This window comes from Gekko japonicus, unplaced genomic scaffold (assembly GCF_001447785.1).
Source record: "Gekko japonicus isolate JY-2015 unplaced genomic scaffold, Gekko_japonicus_V1.1 scaffold188, whole genome shotgun sequence".
NCBI lineage: Eukaryota > Metazoa > Chordata > Lepidosauria > Squamata > Gekkonidae > Gekko > Gekko japonicus.
In genome coordinates this window covers 228,499-246,082 of record NW_015163098.1, presented here as the reverse complement: position 1 = coordinate 246,082, position 17,584 = coordinate 228,499, and the positions used below count along the sequence as shown (strand labels likewise).

Below are 17,584 nucleotides of genomic sequence, written 5' to 3'. Positions count from 1 at the left end.
GCTGGCAGCATGAGCATCTGTTGCTAATTCAGCTTGACTAGAAGTGGTCTGTGGTGACTGACAGCAGTTTGAAGCATAGTTACAGAGAGTGTCTCTCATAAGAATATATAATTGAGGCTATACATGGGTTTTTAGTGTTAGCATTGAGAGACTGAGTTAAAGATGGTCTCCTGACAATTATAGCTATATGTGATTATTCTAGAGCCAAACACTGTTGTTCTTAGAATTAGGACAACTGTTCTCATTTTTTTAAATTTTCAAGCAGTTTCTTGTCTTTCATTCCAGTATTAATGCACTGGCTTCGGAACAGAAAGATGAAATAATGGTACAACTTGAGTCTATTAGAAAGTTGATGAAAGAAAGTGGATTGGACAAATCAACAGTGAAACCACAAGGTGTGTATGTGTTTGATATTTTAGAGTGTCATTCTGACAAGTTTTATAGATTATTTTTGTAGCAATGACAACATAATGTTGAAACATTAGCATTTGGTGACATCTAATGACACTAAACTGGTACAGCATAGGTGAGCAAACATGGTGTAGTAGTTAGTGTTAGACTAAGACTGGGAAGACCCTGTGGCGTCCTTCCTATTGGGGGGGGGGGTTATTTTTCCTTTAAACCATATTCTGTGACGTGCTTGCTTTTAGGGGAAACTGTTTTACCTTTAAATTCACACTTTGTGTACATAAACTTGGCAGTTTCTGCTGCCACCAGGAGTTTAAAATTCCAACTCTCTTTCCTTTGGTAGTGTAACCCAGGGACTGGGCACTTCAGAGGACTATGTGGCCCTGAGGAAGTACTGTACTGAATTCTGGGATATTTAAACTAAATGGATTTATTGCAATAAGAACAAAATAGGTTTCTGGAAAAAGGAACTTGTAAAATATAACTAGTAGGCTTGGTGTCACACCAGACTCTCAGACACAAAAATTCCCTCTGAAAGGATTCCCTCTCTTTCTCATATGTGGGCCAAACCAGCTAAACTCTTTGACTTTTCCACACAAGATAAAACATTGGTCTGATCACACAGTTTAGACACAGCTTGTTTGTTTTTCTTATAGATGCTCTCTCTCCATAGAGCTTTTCACACTTCACTTTCCAAAGGCACACAGAACGCTCTAAACTCTCATAAAACACACACAGAGAGAAATTCCTCTCAGAATATCTCCTTCCACACTCTCAGTCATCAGCCAATCACAGCACAAACATCTCCCCCTATAGCCCTCCTTGCATTACTGCAGTCAAACTAACATTCAAAGGAACACACACACATCAAAACAAGAAATCATTATAGACCCAGGTTCAAATCCCTATTCTGCTGCAAAGTTTACTGGCTGACTTTGAACCAATAAATCTCAACCCAACCCACCTCATTGGGTTATTTGAGGATAAGTGGATGAAGGAACCCTGTGTAATGCTTTTAGCTCTTTAAAAGAATGGCAGGAAAATAATGTGATAGATAGGAAACATTTCCTTCATGTGCTTGAACATTATTCTCTCTCTCTCTCTGGATTATTAGTAGCTCTGTGTGCACAGATCTCTTGCCTTCATTCATTTTAATAGAGGAGGATGACCTGCAAGCTCATTACTTGGTGCTTGTGGATTGAATTGATACACTGAAATAAATGAGAATCTTTTTCTTGGTGTGTAAGCTCCAAACAAGCAGCAGACTCCCACTATTTCATCCCTCACTAACTGTATTCATTGGGTACTATCTACATATTTGTCACTACAAAATGAGGCCTCTGATTTAGGGCTTATTAGAAAGTCAGAAGGCTCAACACTTCTGTCAAAACATATTTTAACACAGTATGTACTGTCATGTGTAGTAAAGCTGATTGTGTGTACATTTTTGACAATTTTATTTTAATTATGAAAGTTTTTAAACCCACTAAATTGGAGTATGATTTAAGTCTCAATTTTCTTTTTGCAAATTAAGATATTAGCCACACATGTCAAGAGAAGCTTGAAGATCTCATTCATTCATTCAGTGAACATTGTGAGGAAGAAGTGGATGAAGGTAGTGATGAAAGCTGTGGACATGAAGTGCTGTTTGGAGAAAATGAGGAACATTGTGAGGAAGAAAAGCACAAACATTCTGACCATGAGTTTGTACTTAGTCCATTGGCGAATCCAAAGAAGATAGAAGTTGCTGGAGTAATTCATCAAGATATATTGGAACCGGATTGTGGATTAAGGAGACGTAACAGAAATGAATGAAAAACAGAAATTATGATGACTTGTTGCACAAACCTAGATGCACTTTTAACTTATTTTGTACTGAATTCACAATTACTGCACTATGCTTTAAAAAGATTGTTATGAAGCATTTATATTATCTTCAAAATAATTTATATATGTATTTAATTGGACTTCTCTGTGTTATTTCTCCATGTTACAATTACCAAAACTGAGGAATGGCTATAGAGTATGTTGGAAACATTTTAATTTGTTTTATGATAAACATCTGCAGGCAGGTGTCTGAACATTAGATGATCCAGCGGTCATAACTTTAAGCAAATACTGAATGGCAGTCTGCACCTACACTGGTTGATTGCTTTGGGTACTGAATGACAATGTGTGTGTCCCCCTGTCCATCTCCCCACCACCACCACCAATTCAACAGGTATTTTGTTTGTTTGGAACAGTTGAATGATCTCGGAAACCTTTACATGATAGACTTATGTTTTTTTTGAGAATCACATTTTTCATCAATTTTTTTCAAAATTTGATTCAAAAGCATTGGAAAGTGCTGAATGAAGTACGACAGGGTGAAATGTGATGCATATAAACCAGTACCTACCTATGATGCATATTATGTGTGAGAATAAAGTAAGCTAGTTATTTATCTTTGAGGGCTTCATATAGACTGTTATTTAACTGAGTTTTGAACCTTTGATTTTTTTTCTTTAATGTGTGTAGAATGTGGTAGGTACAAACATTTCTTACTCCCTTCGGTTTAGGCATTGTTTATGAAGATCTGAAACCAGAGACATCTTTCATCTTTCATAGGATTCTAACGTAATTTGTTTCGATCAGCAACAAAAAAATATCAAAAGTTAACAATAAGTTTGTCACCTTCTCAACAAGCCTGTATTAGAAATTTGAAGAGTAGATATTAGCAGATGGTACTATGTATATTAGGAATAGTATCTTCTGCTGCCTTCTTAAGATCAAGCTGCTTTTTCTGATCAGTTGGCAACCCTAGGTCAGAAGAAAGACTATTTTATTTTACTGGACGTTTATCCAGTAAAATTGTTATGGGTTCATAACAATGCAATAAAAATAATAAAACCATAATTTCAATAAAATTCAATTAAAAACACAGCACAGTGCAAACACTTTTTGGCACCTTGACTAAAAGGGTCAAACATTAGCTGCAAGGGAACTTGTTTCTAAAGTGCTCCAGGATCCTGGTTCAGATTGGGAACAAAGTATGTGGGGGGGGGAGGGGATTTCTTCAGCCCCCCCCTCCCCGTGCTGTTTTCAAAATGGTGTTGGTATTTTTGCTGGAGGTGAGGTCTTGGCATGTTACCACTGATCTGCTGATGATATTTTGCGTTAACCAGTATTAAGTAAGGGTTGTTATTGGTGCTGTCATTGTACTCTGTAAAACACAGGGTTACCAACAATCTGGAGGGGGAAAACGTCCTATCCCTTTAAGCCATCGTTGAAGTCACACCCCAACATCCTCTCCATTCCCATCCCCCCAGTACACTGTGGAACTCTAGGGGATGAAACGGGAACTCTGACGACTTGAGTGAGTTTGCCAGCATACTCGCAACAAAGCTGCAAGAGCATCTTCTATGACACTTCTGAACTCCTATGAGGTGGCAGTGAAGACTGTGAAGAGGGACTTCTACTCAGCTTCCATTGCATCTGCTAGCTCACTCCCAGCACAATTATTTAGGGTAATAATTAGTTCTTGTTGATAGAATTCTGGGTGCTGTTAGGCCAACCACATGCCCCTTGGATCCGTGTCCTCCTTGGCTGGTGAATGCTGGTGACGAGAGGATACGTTGCCCTCTGATGGACAATCTGTCTCTGGAGTCAAGGGTCTATCTGGAGGGTCTGAAAGGCTGTGGTGGTGCTGCTCCTGAAAAAACCCATCTTTGGATCCTCCTGATCCTGCCAATTACCGCCCACTTTTGAATTTATCGTTTCTGGGTAAGGTAATTAAGAGAACGGTAGCCGACCGTGTTTCCTAAATGCAGGGGTGGGAAATGGTCAGTAAAATCACTAAAATTCAGTTTTTTCATCTTGGTCAGTAATTTGTCAGTTTTTTAAAAAATTGGTCAGTAAAGTCAGTATTTCTTTGATTTTTGTGAATGCAGTTTGTGTTTTTCCATTTTCATTACTGCATTTTTAGGGAAACATGATGACTTCCCAGTGAGAAGACAGATTGTTTTCAGTTTAGTTATGAAGTACTTTAAGTACTTTGTTCCTAAGAGTAAAAGTGAAATCTTCCACAAAGTATAGAAACATAATTAACCTCTTAAAACATGAGACAATGAAAGTAGGAGGTGATGGATATTGTAGGATTCAACATGGCACAGCTCATGCTAGAGGGAGTTGAGAAAGCAATGTTATTTGAAAACCAGTCTGAACATTTTGGGCAAAAATTTGGACCTTAGTATCAGTTATGAAATGCTGTGAGTTCTGAGAAATACACAAAAGTCATCTAAACATCAGTTGCAAAAAGAAAGTCTCCTTGTGTCTTCCAGGAAGTTGTCTGTTGGGCATAGCTGATATTTAGAAAAAAAACGTGAGTTGGTCTTCTGCTTTAATAATTTCAAATACTATTAGCAATGGTAAGCATTGGATATCATTTTTTTTTTGAACTGGCAAGGATACTTATGTATTTGGAGCAAGCCACTAGGAGCGTATTGGAGCATATAATATCACTGATACAACCCTGCCCACTGTGAACGGGAAATCCCCCTCCCCAGCAATGTTCCCTCTGAGCTCTGGAGTCTTCTGAGCAAAAATTCTCCTTTGTGAGCGACTGGCATGAAAGTTGTGAGCGAGGGATCTGGCTACTGCATCAATTAGTTTGCTCTGGAGCCATCCTTCCTGACCAAAGACAAAAATGTGAGCTGGAGGCTTAAAAACGGTGAGCTAGCTCACACTAACTCAGAGGGAACACTGATCCCCAGTTTGAACTAAATTTCTATCAATGGTACTGTGAAGTCTGAAAGAAGAATAAAATCTCAGTTGTCTGTGAAGACACAGTATTAGGATTTGGGCTTTAAAAAATATTAGTTAGGAAAGAGCTTAAAGTTGTTTTAATTACCATAAATAAAATACAAGAGTTGCTGTGGACTTGAAAAGTATGTGCTTCTAGACTTGAAAGTAAGTGTGAAGGGCTGAACTAGGGCTTTATGTATTGAAATGTTTCTAAACCTTCTTTCCCCCCTAATATAGGGATCTAAAGTGGGTAACAACAAGCATTAAAAGCAGATCAGACAAAGGCAGAAGCCAACGCCTGCAATATGAACTGGATAAAAAATACACTCAAGAGAGCTTGCACACTCTTCTTAAAAGTGCAGCTATACAGCCCTGCCAAAGTGCTTAGAAGGGAAAAAGCCTTCCTTTCAGTCTCAGAAAGGCTATTTAGAAGTGTAGAATTAAACCACTGTTGCAATATAAGTACATATATGGTTTTAAGCGTGAAATTAAAGTTGTATCCTGAATATGCACACCCAACTAGTATCCCAGTGCTTGTCTCCAAGCCATCACATTAAGTATATTTCACATTTTCCCTCTTTGAGAATGGATAAGGGGGATTCAAGTATGTCTTCAAACTCCATTTCAAGGGATGAATATGTTATGAATGTGTATACTATGAGGTGGCAGTGAAGAATGAAGAAGCGTTGGATTTATACCCCACCCTTATAATCTCCTTCCCTTCCTCTCCCTGCAACAGACACCCTGTGAGTTAGGTGGGGCTGAGAGTGCTGTCTTGAGAACTGCCCTTAAGATAACAGCTCTGAGAGAACTGTGACTGACCCACGGTCACTGAGTTGGCTGCATGTGGAGAAGTGGGGAATCAAACCTGGTTCTCCAGATTAAAGTCTGCCGCTCTTAACCACTACACCAAACTGGCTACCCAAGGGTGATGCTTCATTATGCCAAGGGTGATGCTTCATTATGCTGGGCAATAAAAATGTACTCTTTAAAAATGAGTAGGGGTATTTAACTGAGGCTTAAACAGAAAGTTTAATAAATGTGCATATTGACTTCTGTTCCAATGTTTTAATAATAAAAAGGAGCTATTACATTTTTACATATCCCTCTGAAAATTGGGTTGAGAGGTGTACTAGGCAAGTAGAATGCAAAATATTGTCTTAAACATGTATATTAGCTATAATTCTAAACGACTCCTTGGTCAAGACGACAAAGCATGTTGTTGCACTTAAAAGATTAATACATACATTGACATTGTATTGGTGGCATTCACCTACTCTGAGTGAACTTGTTACTTTTGCAGTCTCTCTTTGTAACATCTACTACTACCGCTCATCTTTATGCTGTGTGCTTAGCCTAATGAATATGCACTTCAATTATATATGTGTATGTGTGTGTGTCAGACAGTGTTCGAAGAAGGTATCGCATTGTATCAAGCTTCGACCCCCCCCCCCCCCCCCCCCCCGGAGAGAAATGCATGGTCTTTTCCTTGGTTGTTTTAAGTCCATCACTGAATCTTTCCACGGCATTACTCCTGTGCGCGGTTAAGTTGGGTGTTAGCGCTGCTAAGCGCTGTTCAATCAGTATGCCTACTGCTCGGCCTCGCCTTCCACCTGTTTCTTCCTCTGCGGCGCAAAACAGCGAGAGGGCAGGCCTGGGGAGCGCGCCTGAACTTCTGGCGCGCACACACGTGGAGCGGAGGGCTGGACTAGGAAGTGCAGAGAAGGCGGCCGGAGAGGAAGGAGGCTGAGGTGAGCAGGGGGTGGAGAAGGGGTGGCTCACGGAGGTGGGGTGCAGGTCGGTCCCTGAGGGCCTCGTTTAACTTCCAAAGCCAGCGGGCGGCGAAGGGGAAGAGTGTCACAGTCTTGTTTGCTGATAACCATGGCAACCGCGGAAGCGCGGCCGTAATGAAAACAAGGCGTAGGCCCGAGAGAGCTTTTGAACTTTTCACCACCTTCAAATGGAAGGGTTTCAAGGGGACCTCCCCCCCCCCCTTTTTACTCTGTCCGTTGAAGTTACGTGGCTGGGCCTTCTCCAGGCATCCTTATGATTATGTGTCGAGCTAGCCGAGGTGTACTTTAAGCCAGTTTTCGACGTTGTGACGTGAAATAATAACGAAAAGGGCAGTGTCCCTCCCTGAACTTGTACAGAGTGGATTTTCGTCTCAAAGGATGTTCTGTTTAAACAGATGTACAGAGAACAGATGTACCAGGGAAACAATGTGTATCATATGCTGTGTTAATTGTGCTGGATGTGCACGTGGGAAGCAAGGACTAGGCAGTAAGTTCGTAATATACAGCATACTGTGGGATCTTCACGCCTGGCAGTGGCGGAGTACACTTTTGTGTGGATAACACTGTATGAAGCAGCTGCTATACTGTTTGGAGCCTCGTAGAGTTGGCTAGAGTTAAAGTCCTTGTGATCCAGGTCTCCTCTACACATAACAGAATGAGATTGCAGAATTCTGAAGTGGCAGAATGGGTTGTACCTTTCAAGATTGTGGGGAAGGAGGGGGGTTTACTCTATTACCTTGGTAAAAGCTTCCTGCAAATAAAATGTAAACAAACAAAACAAAAAACCACATGGGGGGGAAGATTCTAGTTTGTTCCTTTGTGTGCCATGCTACTTTTATAGGGAGCTATTAGTGGAGGAAAACTTAATAAATCCTCATATGTAGTCTGAAATGGTACCGGTTCATTTTGCTACCTAATTATCAGCTGATTGTGCTGTAAGTTTAGACCAGTCCTAAGACCTCCAGTCCATCTGGTTGCACTATATTATAAGCAGCTGTACTGTCTCTCTGTTATATTATGTATCTTTACAGCCCACTCTGTTCCATTGGTTCTATTCAGGTTACAGTAATCACATCAGAAATAATACACTATGTCCTCATTAGACTAATAATATAGGGAATCTGAGAAACAATGATGAGCAAAACAATGTAACAAATGCTCATTAAAGTAATATAATATAAAATTAGAAATTTGAACACACGACGTTAAGATTTATAAAATGTCTTTCTGCTGCTTTCTTACAGTATGAGGAGTGCCTGCAATAGTTTTTAATATCATTAACATTATATTCAAGTAGTTAAATAGGTCGGCCAACCACTGGAATGCAAATTATCACTGTTGAAGAGACTGTAGTATTTCCCAGCAGGAGCATTAGAGTTAACAGATGTTGTTTGTATTTTGACTGCTGAGACAGCTGGTTCTGATAGGCAGCCTTGGAGGAAATTGACAATGTCCTCTTTTCTGGATCCTGATGTGAAATCCTGGATGCCATTGAAAATGTTCTTCATCGCTTCTGCTTAATGAAGACTTTGAAACAATAGCAGATGTACTTTTTTAACTAATAGAAGTCAACTCCATGAAGTATTTTGCTTATCTGATTTGTGTCTCTTGTACTTGTATAGGTGGTCTGGCACCAATGTTATAGCTTCTGTTTGTGGCAAGGATATATTTTGGTTCATGGCTATGTACAAAGCCAGAAGTTTCCACAAAAACTTGCTCTCTATATGTTGTCTTCCCTATCCCCTATGAAACATTGTTAGTCCCCTGTCTAAAGAGTAACTGTAAATCACTTTGAGCCCACTTGTGGGGAAAGCGATTAATAAATTGAAAGCATCATCATCATCATCGTCATTGTTGTTGTTGTTGTTATTATTATCAATGATAATAATGATAATAATGATAATAATAATAATAATCTCCACCTGTGTAGTAGTCCCATGGATGGTATTGTTTACTCTAGTCAGCCATCCCCACTGAGATAGCTGTAAAGAGGAGGCTCGTGACTGCAGATCCACTAAGAAGAAGGCATCCATGTATTTCTTCTAATCTGTCTTTTTCATCCCATCATCTTCCTCTGTCATGCTTGGAAATCACTGGGTTCTTGGAGACTAACCTTGTTCCACAGTAAGCTCTGTATGCATGACTGAGTGTTATCACATGTACAAAAAACAATCAATTCACGTAGAAACCTAGGGGTAGGTGGATGTATGAGAGAGAGATTCAAACATATCAGAACCCTTAAATGTATATAGGGATTTTCATGGAGGAGCGTTTAAACATGTACATCCTGCCACCTTCTGGAGGGATTGGGAGTATGCTTCCTTCTCATACATTCCTTTCCCCGCCACTTCAAACTGAACAACTATTCTGGTTCTTGAACACCCTTTAGTCGTTTTTATTCACCTTTTTACTTTTCTTCTGACATTGCTTATAGGGGTTTTATTATTTAACGGGTTTGGTCTCTGTACTATCTCTATGTGAATTAATTGATTTGTTGTATAAATAAGGAAAGGCTGAATAAAATCTTGCAGAAAAGTGTGTCGTAATATAATGGTTAAATCCACTGTGTGTGTTAAAAAGAAATTAGAAGGTACAGTATGCAAGACTGATCTTTGAAACATATCTTTTGGAGAAGAATGGAAAATGAAATTTAGTAAATTTGATAGATACTGTCATTTTAAACAATAGAGACTTGTGGTAACTTAACTGAGTGCTTTTGGACAGAATAATATTTAAAGAGAAAACCTTTTATTTAAATCCATCTTAAAACAAGTCACTGCCCTTTTCTTGTGTGTTTTTTTTGAAACCCCCGAAGGGGTATTTTTATTATTTTTCATAAGACTATTAACTACAATGAAAAATGAAGAAAGGGGGACTACATCTAAGGATAAAGGAAAGATACCCACACTAACTAAAAACCCAAGAGTAGGAGATCCTTTCCATGTTAATCTAAATGTTAGTAAGACAATTGTTAGTGATACAATATACTTGTGAAGTTCTTGTTTAACACATCTTCTATATTAGTAAGTTAATCTTTGTGAGAGTGCTTCTTGAGCATCTTCTTTACTTCAAAGAGCAATTAACAGAGTCCTTCTGCCCTTACTTCGGTTTTCTATCTCTAAAGTCATACACAGTTTTCGTTGCTCCAGCCCCCGCTTCCCCCACAGAGTCCTCGTCCGTTCCCAAAGTAGCAGAGTCACTTGACTTGGATTCTTCATCTTTAAGTTCTTCCGGCCCAAGCTGACATCTCAAAAATTCCTAAGCTTTAAAGATGGAGTCAATCTTCTCTCTTTTGTCGTTGACTTTAAAAATTACACCTTCAGGAATCGCCCACCTGTACTGAATTCCATTAGTTTGAAGAAATGAGATCAATTCCTTGTAGCCTTTCCTCTTTTGACGGATTTCAAATGGAATATCCTTTAAAGTCTTTATTATTGTATTCCCAATTTTCAGTGGATTTGCTGAAGTTGCCTTTAATACCACACCTCTGGTCTGTCTTCTTGCTAATCTCACCACAATCTCTCCAGGCAGGTTATTTTTTCTGATATAATTAAAGTATGCCCGATAGGCAGCCTCCATGTCTTTTACTATTTTATCCGCTGATATACCTGTTACTGGAGCGATGATCTCTTCCAGAGTCTTCTTTAAATCCTCTTTTTCAATTTCAGGCACCCCCTGAAATCTGAGAGTCATGTTAGCTTTTTCCATTTGAAGCTGTAACAACAGAGTTTCCTGAAGTTTTTGTGCTGTTTCCACATCCGTCACTCTTTTCTTCATCTTATTTGCGATATCCATCTCTGTAATTTTCACAGTTGCATGCTCCACTTTCTTCTCCATTTCTGCCAGCTGGCGCTGCTGCAGAGCAGTTTTGGTCTAGTTTGGCCAATTGCTGGTTAATACCACCGAGTTGCTCCATTACCGGCTTCAGCATATCCTGCTCCATTACCGGCTTCAGCATATCCGCTAGCAACTTCATGACGTCTGCTCCCTCTTCCGGTCTTAGTCTCTGACTGCCTGGTTTTGGTTTTAACTTTCCTCGGGAAGCCGCCATATTCCACTTTGTTTACACTTCCAAACCGCTATGCCAGGACTCGAAAGACTTGTCGTTTCACTATCGGTACTCAAGTAAGTCTCTCAGAAAAAACTCGCTGTTTATTTCCCCCCTTCCCCCTTCGCTACATTAGTCCATTCATGCGCTTAGGAGGTGTCCCTCCTTATGCACCGCTTGTCCCACGGGGGTTTACTCCGTTTTAGTAAAATAGTCCATTTATTTCGAACTCACGTTCATTGTTGGTCATATCTTGACCCCGCTCTCTTCATACGCTATTCCGCTTGATCTCCTGCGCTTGTCCCGGTTAGATTGGCTTGTACCCTAAGATCACCCATAGCTGGACCATCGGGGCAGAGGAAAGCCTCTATTCTCCGGTATCAAGCCGTCGAAGAGGCTAACCCTCAAAAGCCCCCTGGCCTGAAACCCTTCACAAAGGCTCCATGGGGGTGCCACTTGAGGTGGCACCCCCTCCAAGCAGAGGGTGTGCTAGTCGCCTCCTCGGACATAGAGGAGAGTGACCGCCATCGCCGATCCACCCACCGGAAGCCCCCGTCACTGCCCTTTTCCTTGTAGGATTTAATTAATGTGATGATACAACTATATCTTTTTTGCTTTTGTCTTATAGTTTGTTGTTGAGGTGATACCAGAATTCAGATGGACTTAGAGATTAAAGGAGTTGCTGCATCTCCAAGAAGACAACCCCCACTCTCTGCAAGGAAAAAGAAACCTGATCAAGTATATTTATTTGAAATATATATTTTTTTAATTTAGGAAAATTTAATATACTTTCATCATTCGAATATATGTGAAAACTTACATATGTTGGACAAATTGCAAAAAATTACACCATCTGCATATTGCTTTGGAGAGCTGAGAACTTGTGAATAGAAAATGACTCACAAGTATGTGAATATATACAGAAAAACGAAGTCATTTCCCATTGTTGGCAGAATGCTCTGCTGTTTCAATTAGTATATGCCTGATGGCTTGGGAACTTTTGCATTAAGCAAAGAATGGCTCACTGGTGCTTGTTTTCAATAGCTGGAAATTTCAGTAAAATGAAAGGTCTAGACTACTCATGATGATTTAATGTTGTAATGATCCCTTGATTTAGCTGCAAAAAGCAGCTGGCAGCAGTGGAAGTAGAAAAGAGCAAGAATCCAGTAGCACCTTTAAAGACTAACAAAATTTGTGGCAGGGAATGAGCTTTTGTGAGTCACTGCTGACTGGATCAGAGGTGTGGCACTGGTGTTTTTAAAATGTGCCTGTCATTTCCCTGACTGAAAATGACATTCGCCTGCCCTGACTACAGTTAGATCCAGTGGGAAAAATACAGGTTTCTGAATAATGTAGTTCCTGTCTTTTTCCCTTCTAGGACTAAAGTCAGTCTGGAGAGCATTTTCACTTAGAGAAATAACTGGGGTGAAGCTTCAGACTCTCTACCTTTCCCATATAGTATGGCCATAATCAATATTGTCCGTTTTGGCTACCCTTAACATCAGAATCACTCTTTAGGAGATTTGATCATAGGTTCCAAATGGTATTTATAACTTGGGTCCCAGATGCAAATCTTGTTCAGTCTTGCTTCACAACAGTATAATGTGCAGTTGTTCTACTGACTAGATTTTGAACAGAAAAAAGAGCATATGTTTCATATATTACTCATTATTAAGGAATACTTACTAGTAAGCAACAAATGAAACATATGCTTTAAAGCTCCTAATCTGAACCTCAGTTTTGAGGATCTCATCATTTCTCCATAAACTCCTGGATGTGCCCCAGATTGTAATAGCTGCTAATATTTTATAGTATGTCTTGTGCCAGCACTAGCAGAAACTACTATTGTTGTCTACGTTAGCCCAGGTAGTATCTCTGATGCAAGTCCCTTCCCCTTTTTCTTTTGTTTTATTTTCCCTAGAGAAAGTGAGTGCTTCATTATAGATGTTTTAAGTTTCCTGAAATGTTCATCTGCTTGGATGGAAATGTCCCAAGATTGTCATTTGAAACTGCAAGTTGAAGCATTATTAATAAATTTATTTGTGAGTTGTTGTGCCAGCTTGCTGTTTCAAACTTTTGCATGATCTTTGCATATTAAAATATTCATCTCTCTAAGCAAGGAAAAGTCCATTAATCTCTCAATGAGAACCCGGATTTAGGCTCATTTCGTCCCAGTTCTTCCTCAGGAGTAATCCTATTCTCTTCAAAGGTGTCAGCCTCTTGATATAACTCAGTAATATGTTGGGAGCAAGCCAGACCTTAACTTCTTTTCTACACAGATGCAAAAGCCTTCTGAATTAGGCTGGCACACTGCTCTCTATTAGTTGTGGTTTAATTAAGAGAGAGCCCGCAGCCAGCAGAGGTGGGGAAAGCCTGCTTTCCTTCTGGATAAAATGCTCCACAATCTTGCGGGCTCTCCTCAGCAGGTCTGCCCTGCAGACAGCTTTCGACAAATAGTGGTACCCTTGGAAAGCATGTCAGCCAGGAAGCAGTGTTGAGAGTCAGCCCTAGGGGAGGAGCTGGGCTGAGAGGCTGGGCTTTCCTTAGGGGTGCCCTGCAGAAGCAGCAGGCTGCCTGCTGGGGAATACATTCCAGGGCGAGGGAAGAGATCTGCAAATCCCTCTCCCTCCCCTCATGTTCGGTTGCAGCTTCAAACTTTGCCTGCATGAAACCGGGGGGCTCCTGCCCACACCAAGGGGGGTCTGGCATCCTCCTGGAGGGGGTTGGGCATATCTGTGGGGGCATAGCCCCCCTTGCCCATCTAGCTGCAGGCTGATCCCTGCCTCTTGTAAGGAGGGTAGTCCTTGCACAAGGTGGACAGTGGCTTTGATCGTTGAAGCACTGTGACTTGGGGCCCACCTAGAAATGTGGCTAATCAGCTGTAGATCGTGGTGGCCCCTTAAAGGGGCAGTCCCCTCTACTTTCCCCTTAGTCTTTGATGACTCCCAGTGAGGCCCAGGGATCGTTTTGCAGTAGATATTGGAGCAAATGGAGGGGTCAGTCAGAAGCACTGCAAAGTATAGCAGAGAATTTCTAATTTAAATAGGTCTGTATGTATAAGGTAAAGGTAAAAGTTTCCCTTGCTCAAAAGCCAGTCGAATCCGACTCGATGCAGTGCTCATCTCCATTTCCAAGCCGAAGAGCCAGTGCTGTCCAGAGACATTTCCGTGGTCATGTGGCTGGCATGACTAGACCCAAGGCACACAGAACGCTGTTATCTTTCCACCGAAGTGGTACCTATTTATCTACTTGCAATTCCTTGCTTTCGAACTGCTAGGTTGGCAGGAGCTGGGACCAGAGACGGGAGCTCACTCCACCATGCGGCACTCGGGTCTCGAACTGCTGAACTAAAGACCTTCCAGTCTGCAGTTCAGCATCTTAACCACTTGAGCCAGCGACACCATGCCCTGTGTCAACCTAGAGCTAGAAGTTACTTAGAGTGGTAGCACCGCTGAATGTGTTCTTAAATGCACTTTAGTATATCGCACCGCCATCGTTATATCAACTGTTTTAAATTGTTTATTATGGGTTTTATATTGAAATGTATATTGTTTTATTGGTTTTATGTAAGCCGCCCTGAGCCTGCTTCGGCGGGGAGGGCGGGGTAAAAGTTAAATAAATAAATAAATAAATAAATAAATTAACCACTTGAGCCACCACAGCCCCTTCTGTAGGTATAGCACCTTTCAAACATAACATAGATTCATAAGTAAAAGGAGTCATAGCTATTGCTGTGATCAGTACATGAAGTTCACATCTCACTTCCTTATGATTAATGCAAAAAGGCATGCTGTCTTCAAATGTTATAGCTGTCACTCTTGAAAATTTTTTACATCACCAAGTTCCAAACATATTCCAGTCTTTCAACCTATCTTGTTTTTTAAAAAGTACTTTACCAAATCACTAATTTAACAAAAACAGACATTCCTTACCTCCCTAAAATGCCTGTGGCTCTTCTACAAAACTCTTTGGGAGGGGCCATGTCTCAGTGATAAAGCATCTGCTTGGCATGCAGAAGGTCCCAAGTTCAATCCCTGGCATCTCTGGTTAAAGATGACGTGAAAGGCCTGAGACGCTGGAGAGCCTCTGCCAGTCTGAGTAGACAATACTGGCCTTGGCGAACCAAGGGCCTGATTCAGCATAAGGCAGCTTCATGTGTGCTCTCCCCCATCCTCACCCACATAGCCTTCCTTATTTCTGATTTGCACAGAGGTTTCCCTGTTACGACCCGCATCTTAAGATATTTTGTCCTTAACTGCTTTTTATTTAGAAGATTTCTGATCCTTATTTAAGAATTGGAATATGAGAGATATGGAGGAGATGAAACATGATCATCTCCTATATTCTTTTCTAGGAATGGAGGCCGCACACAAAATCAAGCCATGGTCCTCGACCAGCAGAGTAAGTTTATGTTCCTAATATTATAAGCAGTTTTTCATTAAGTATGTTTAACAATTAGCATAAGGAATATATTCATAAATTGAGAAGAATTATAACATTTTATGATATAGTTTCAAAGTTAAGTTTATCATTCCTTTTTGTACAGTTAAATCAGGGTTTCATGTTCTAATAAAATGAAAAAATACCACAGTTTTGATAACAGAACACCACATTGTCCATTAGCATTGAATTATCCAAAGGTGGAAGATCCTTAGGATTATGGTTGAGGGACTAAGTGTTTTGGTATATGTATAGCATGGGTTCCTGAACATGGCATCTGCCAACACCTGTCCTGATGCTTGCCAGGTATTTTTAGACAATGGGTGGGGCCAGTTAGGGCTTGTGCCCAGCAGGGCTTCTGATTGGCCGTTGGAGATCCAATTGGCTTAGTGGTTGCCACAACAGCACAAGGATCTTCACTGTGTGACTGAACGCAAGCTGTATTTTTAAACAATAAATTCATTTTAAAAAGCATCCTATTAAACAGAGCTTCTGCCTGAAATGGTCAAGTGCAGTTACTTCTTGACATTTTGTAGTTGCTGCTGCCTCTTGAAGCAGCCACTTTGTGGTTGGGTCTACCTCCTATTGCAGCCATTTTGTTGTTGTGCCTACTACCCTGTGTCAGAATTCCAAAGCTGCCCACAGGCTCCAAAAGATGGGGCACCCTGATCTAGAGGGAGGGCTGGAAGCAGTCATGCCACCCTGCTATCGTGCCTGAATCCAATTCCAGCTGAGAATACTTCCCTGTGGAATATTGTATGTTTTCCTTTCTTTAGGTTTTGATCCTGTGAGCTTCATTAGAAACCAGTTTTTTCATTAAAAGCAGCGTAAATAAATTCCTGGGGACTGGGTGCTGTAACTGTGAAGGGAAGACTTGGGGGACATGGTAGCCTTTGGAATGATGAGTGGGAAGGTTTAGGAGAGCTAAGAGGGGACTGAATGCATTGTTGAAAGAGCTGTGTGCTGTATAATTCTAAATACTATTGAACAATAGAACATTGCTGAGCAGTGTCTTTCTTACACATTTTTCAGCACTTAAATTGTTAGTTTCTCAGTCTACTTCAGCGAGTTAAATTAAGCTCACATGCCTTTTGCTAAATCCTCAGTGTGCACAAATAATGTAGATGTCACTGGTGGAGCAAAACTTTTGTCATTTTCAGTAAGACTATTATCCCACTTCTAAAGGAATATATATTATTCCTTAGAAGTGGAATAATAATCTTACTGTTTTGCTCCACCAGTGACCTCTACAGCGAGCTGCCATTTCTCTGGGACACGTCCCGTCCCTCTTCCTTCCCTCCCTCCCCGTGTTATTCTCTTCTGGTATGCTGCTGTAACTGCCAAGTTTCTCCTGCAGGTGGACGACGGAGTGTTATGTCTTCTTGCCTTGCTTAATTAGATTTCCCGTGTGAACTCAACTTGTGTTTATGGTATTAGCTGTTGTGGTTCTCAGGCTACTTCGTGCCTTTTCTAATCAGCTCCCTTGCGAGGGAATTGTACCCATTGGGTTAACCAAGCTTGAAGTTCCTATATTACTTTGCCCCTGTGTATTGTAGTTATTCTGAACAATCTCTGTATGTTCATGAACAACCATGCTTTGGAAATAAATCTTACTTCTTTGGAACGTGGGTTTGTTATCCTGACTTGGGATCTGACAATTTGTTCAGAATCCATTTTCCCCCTCACCCCGAGTCTGACATCGATCATGAGCGGGGCCGAAGGGAAATCTTTTTTCCGGGCAGAGGACCGAGGCGCCGTCCCGGCCACTGCCTTGCCATCGGACTTCATGGAAGCCCGGGGTGCCGTTGGGGGAGCGATCCTGAGGCATGAGACTATTCCCTGGCCTCCTCCTACCCCATCGCAGTGGGGGAAACGAGAGGTCAAAGCCTCAGAGGATTGGACTATGTTTGATACCCAAGGCACCAGGGAAACGTTTGCTCATCGGGGCAGTGGGCCCCGCGAAAGCCTTTTTGAACCGGGATCTTATCCTGAAAGACCTCGGAGTTGCCCGGCAGTGAATTATCGAGTGGAAGATGATTTCTGGCCGGACGAGAGAGCGACCGGACGAGACGATCGGGAGGAGCAACCAGGCTGGGGGGCATCCCAGGATGGC

The 17,584-nt window shown here is 41.2% G+C and overlaps 2 protein-coding genes across 2 annotated transcripts in view; both read left to right on the top strand.

Annotated features, from left to right (window-relative positions):
* The window catches only part of CCDC107 (coiled-coil domain containing 107), a 10,868-nt gene extending 8,570 nt beyond the window's left edge, over positions 1 to 2,298 (top strand). The window contains exons 5-6 of the mRNA XM_015406672.1: positions 286 to 395; positions 1,943 to 2,298. Of these exons, the coding sequence (XP_015262158.1) occupies positions 286 to 395; positions 1,943 to 2,223 (391 nt within the window). The 3' untranslated portion in view covers positions 2,224 to 2,298. The remainder of the gene's footprint in view (positions 1 to 285; positions 396 to 1,942) is intronic.
* A 4,597-nt stretch (positions 2,299 to 6,895) lies between these two features.
* Positions 6,896 to 17,584, top strand: part of CAPS2 (calcyphosine 2) — a 43,441-nt gene continuing 32,752 nt past the window's right edge. The window contains exons 1-3 of the mRNA XM_015406665.1: positions 6,896 to 6,941; positions 11,660 to 11,769; positions 15,386 to 15,432. Of these exons, the coding sequence (XP_015262151.1) occupies positions 11,689 to 11,769; positions 15,386 to 15,432 (128 nt within the window). The 5' untranslated portion in view covers positions 6,896 to 6,941; positions 11,660 to 11,688. The remainder of the gene's footprint in view (positions 6,942 to 11,659; positions 11,770 to 15,385; positions 15,433 to 17,584) is intronic.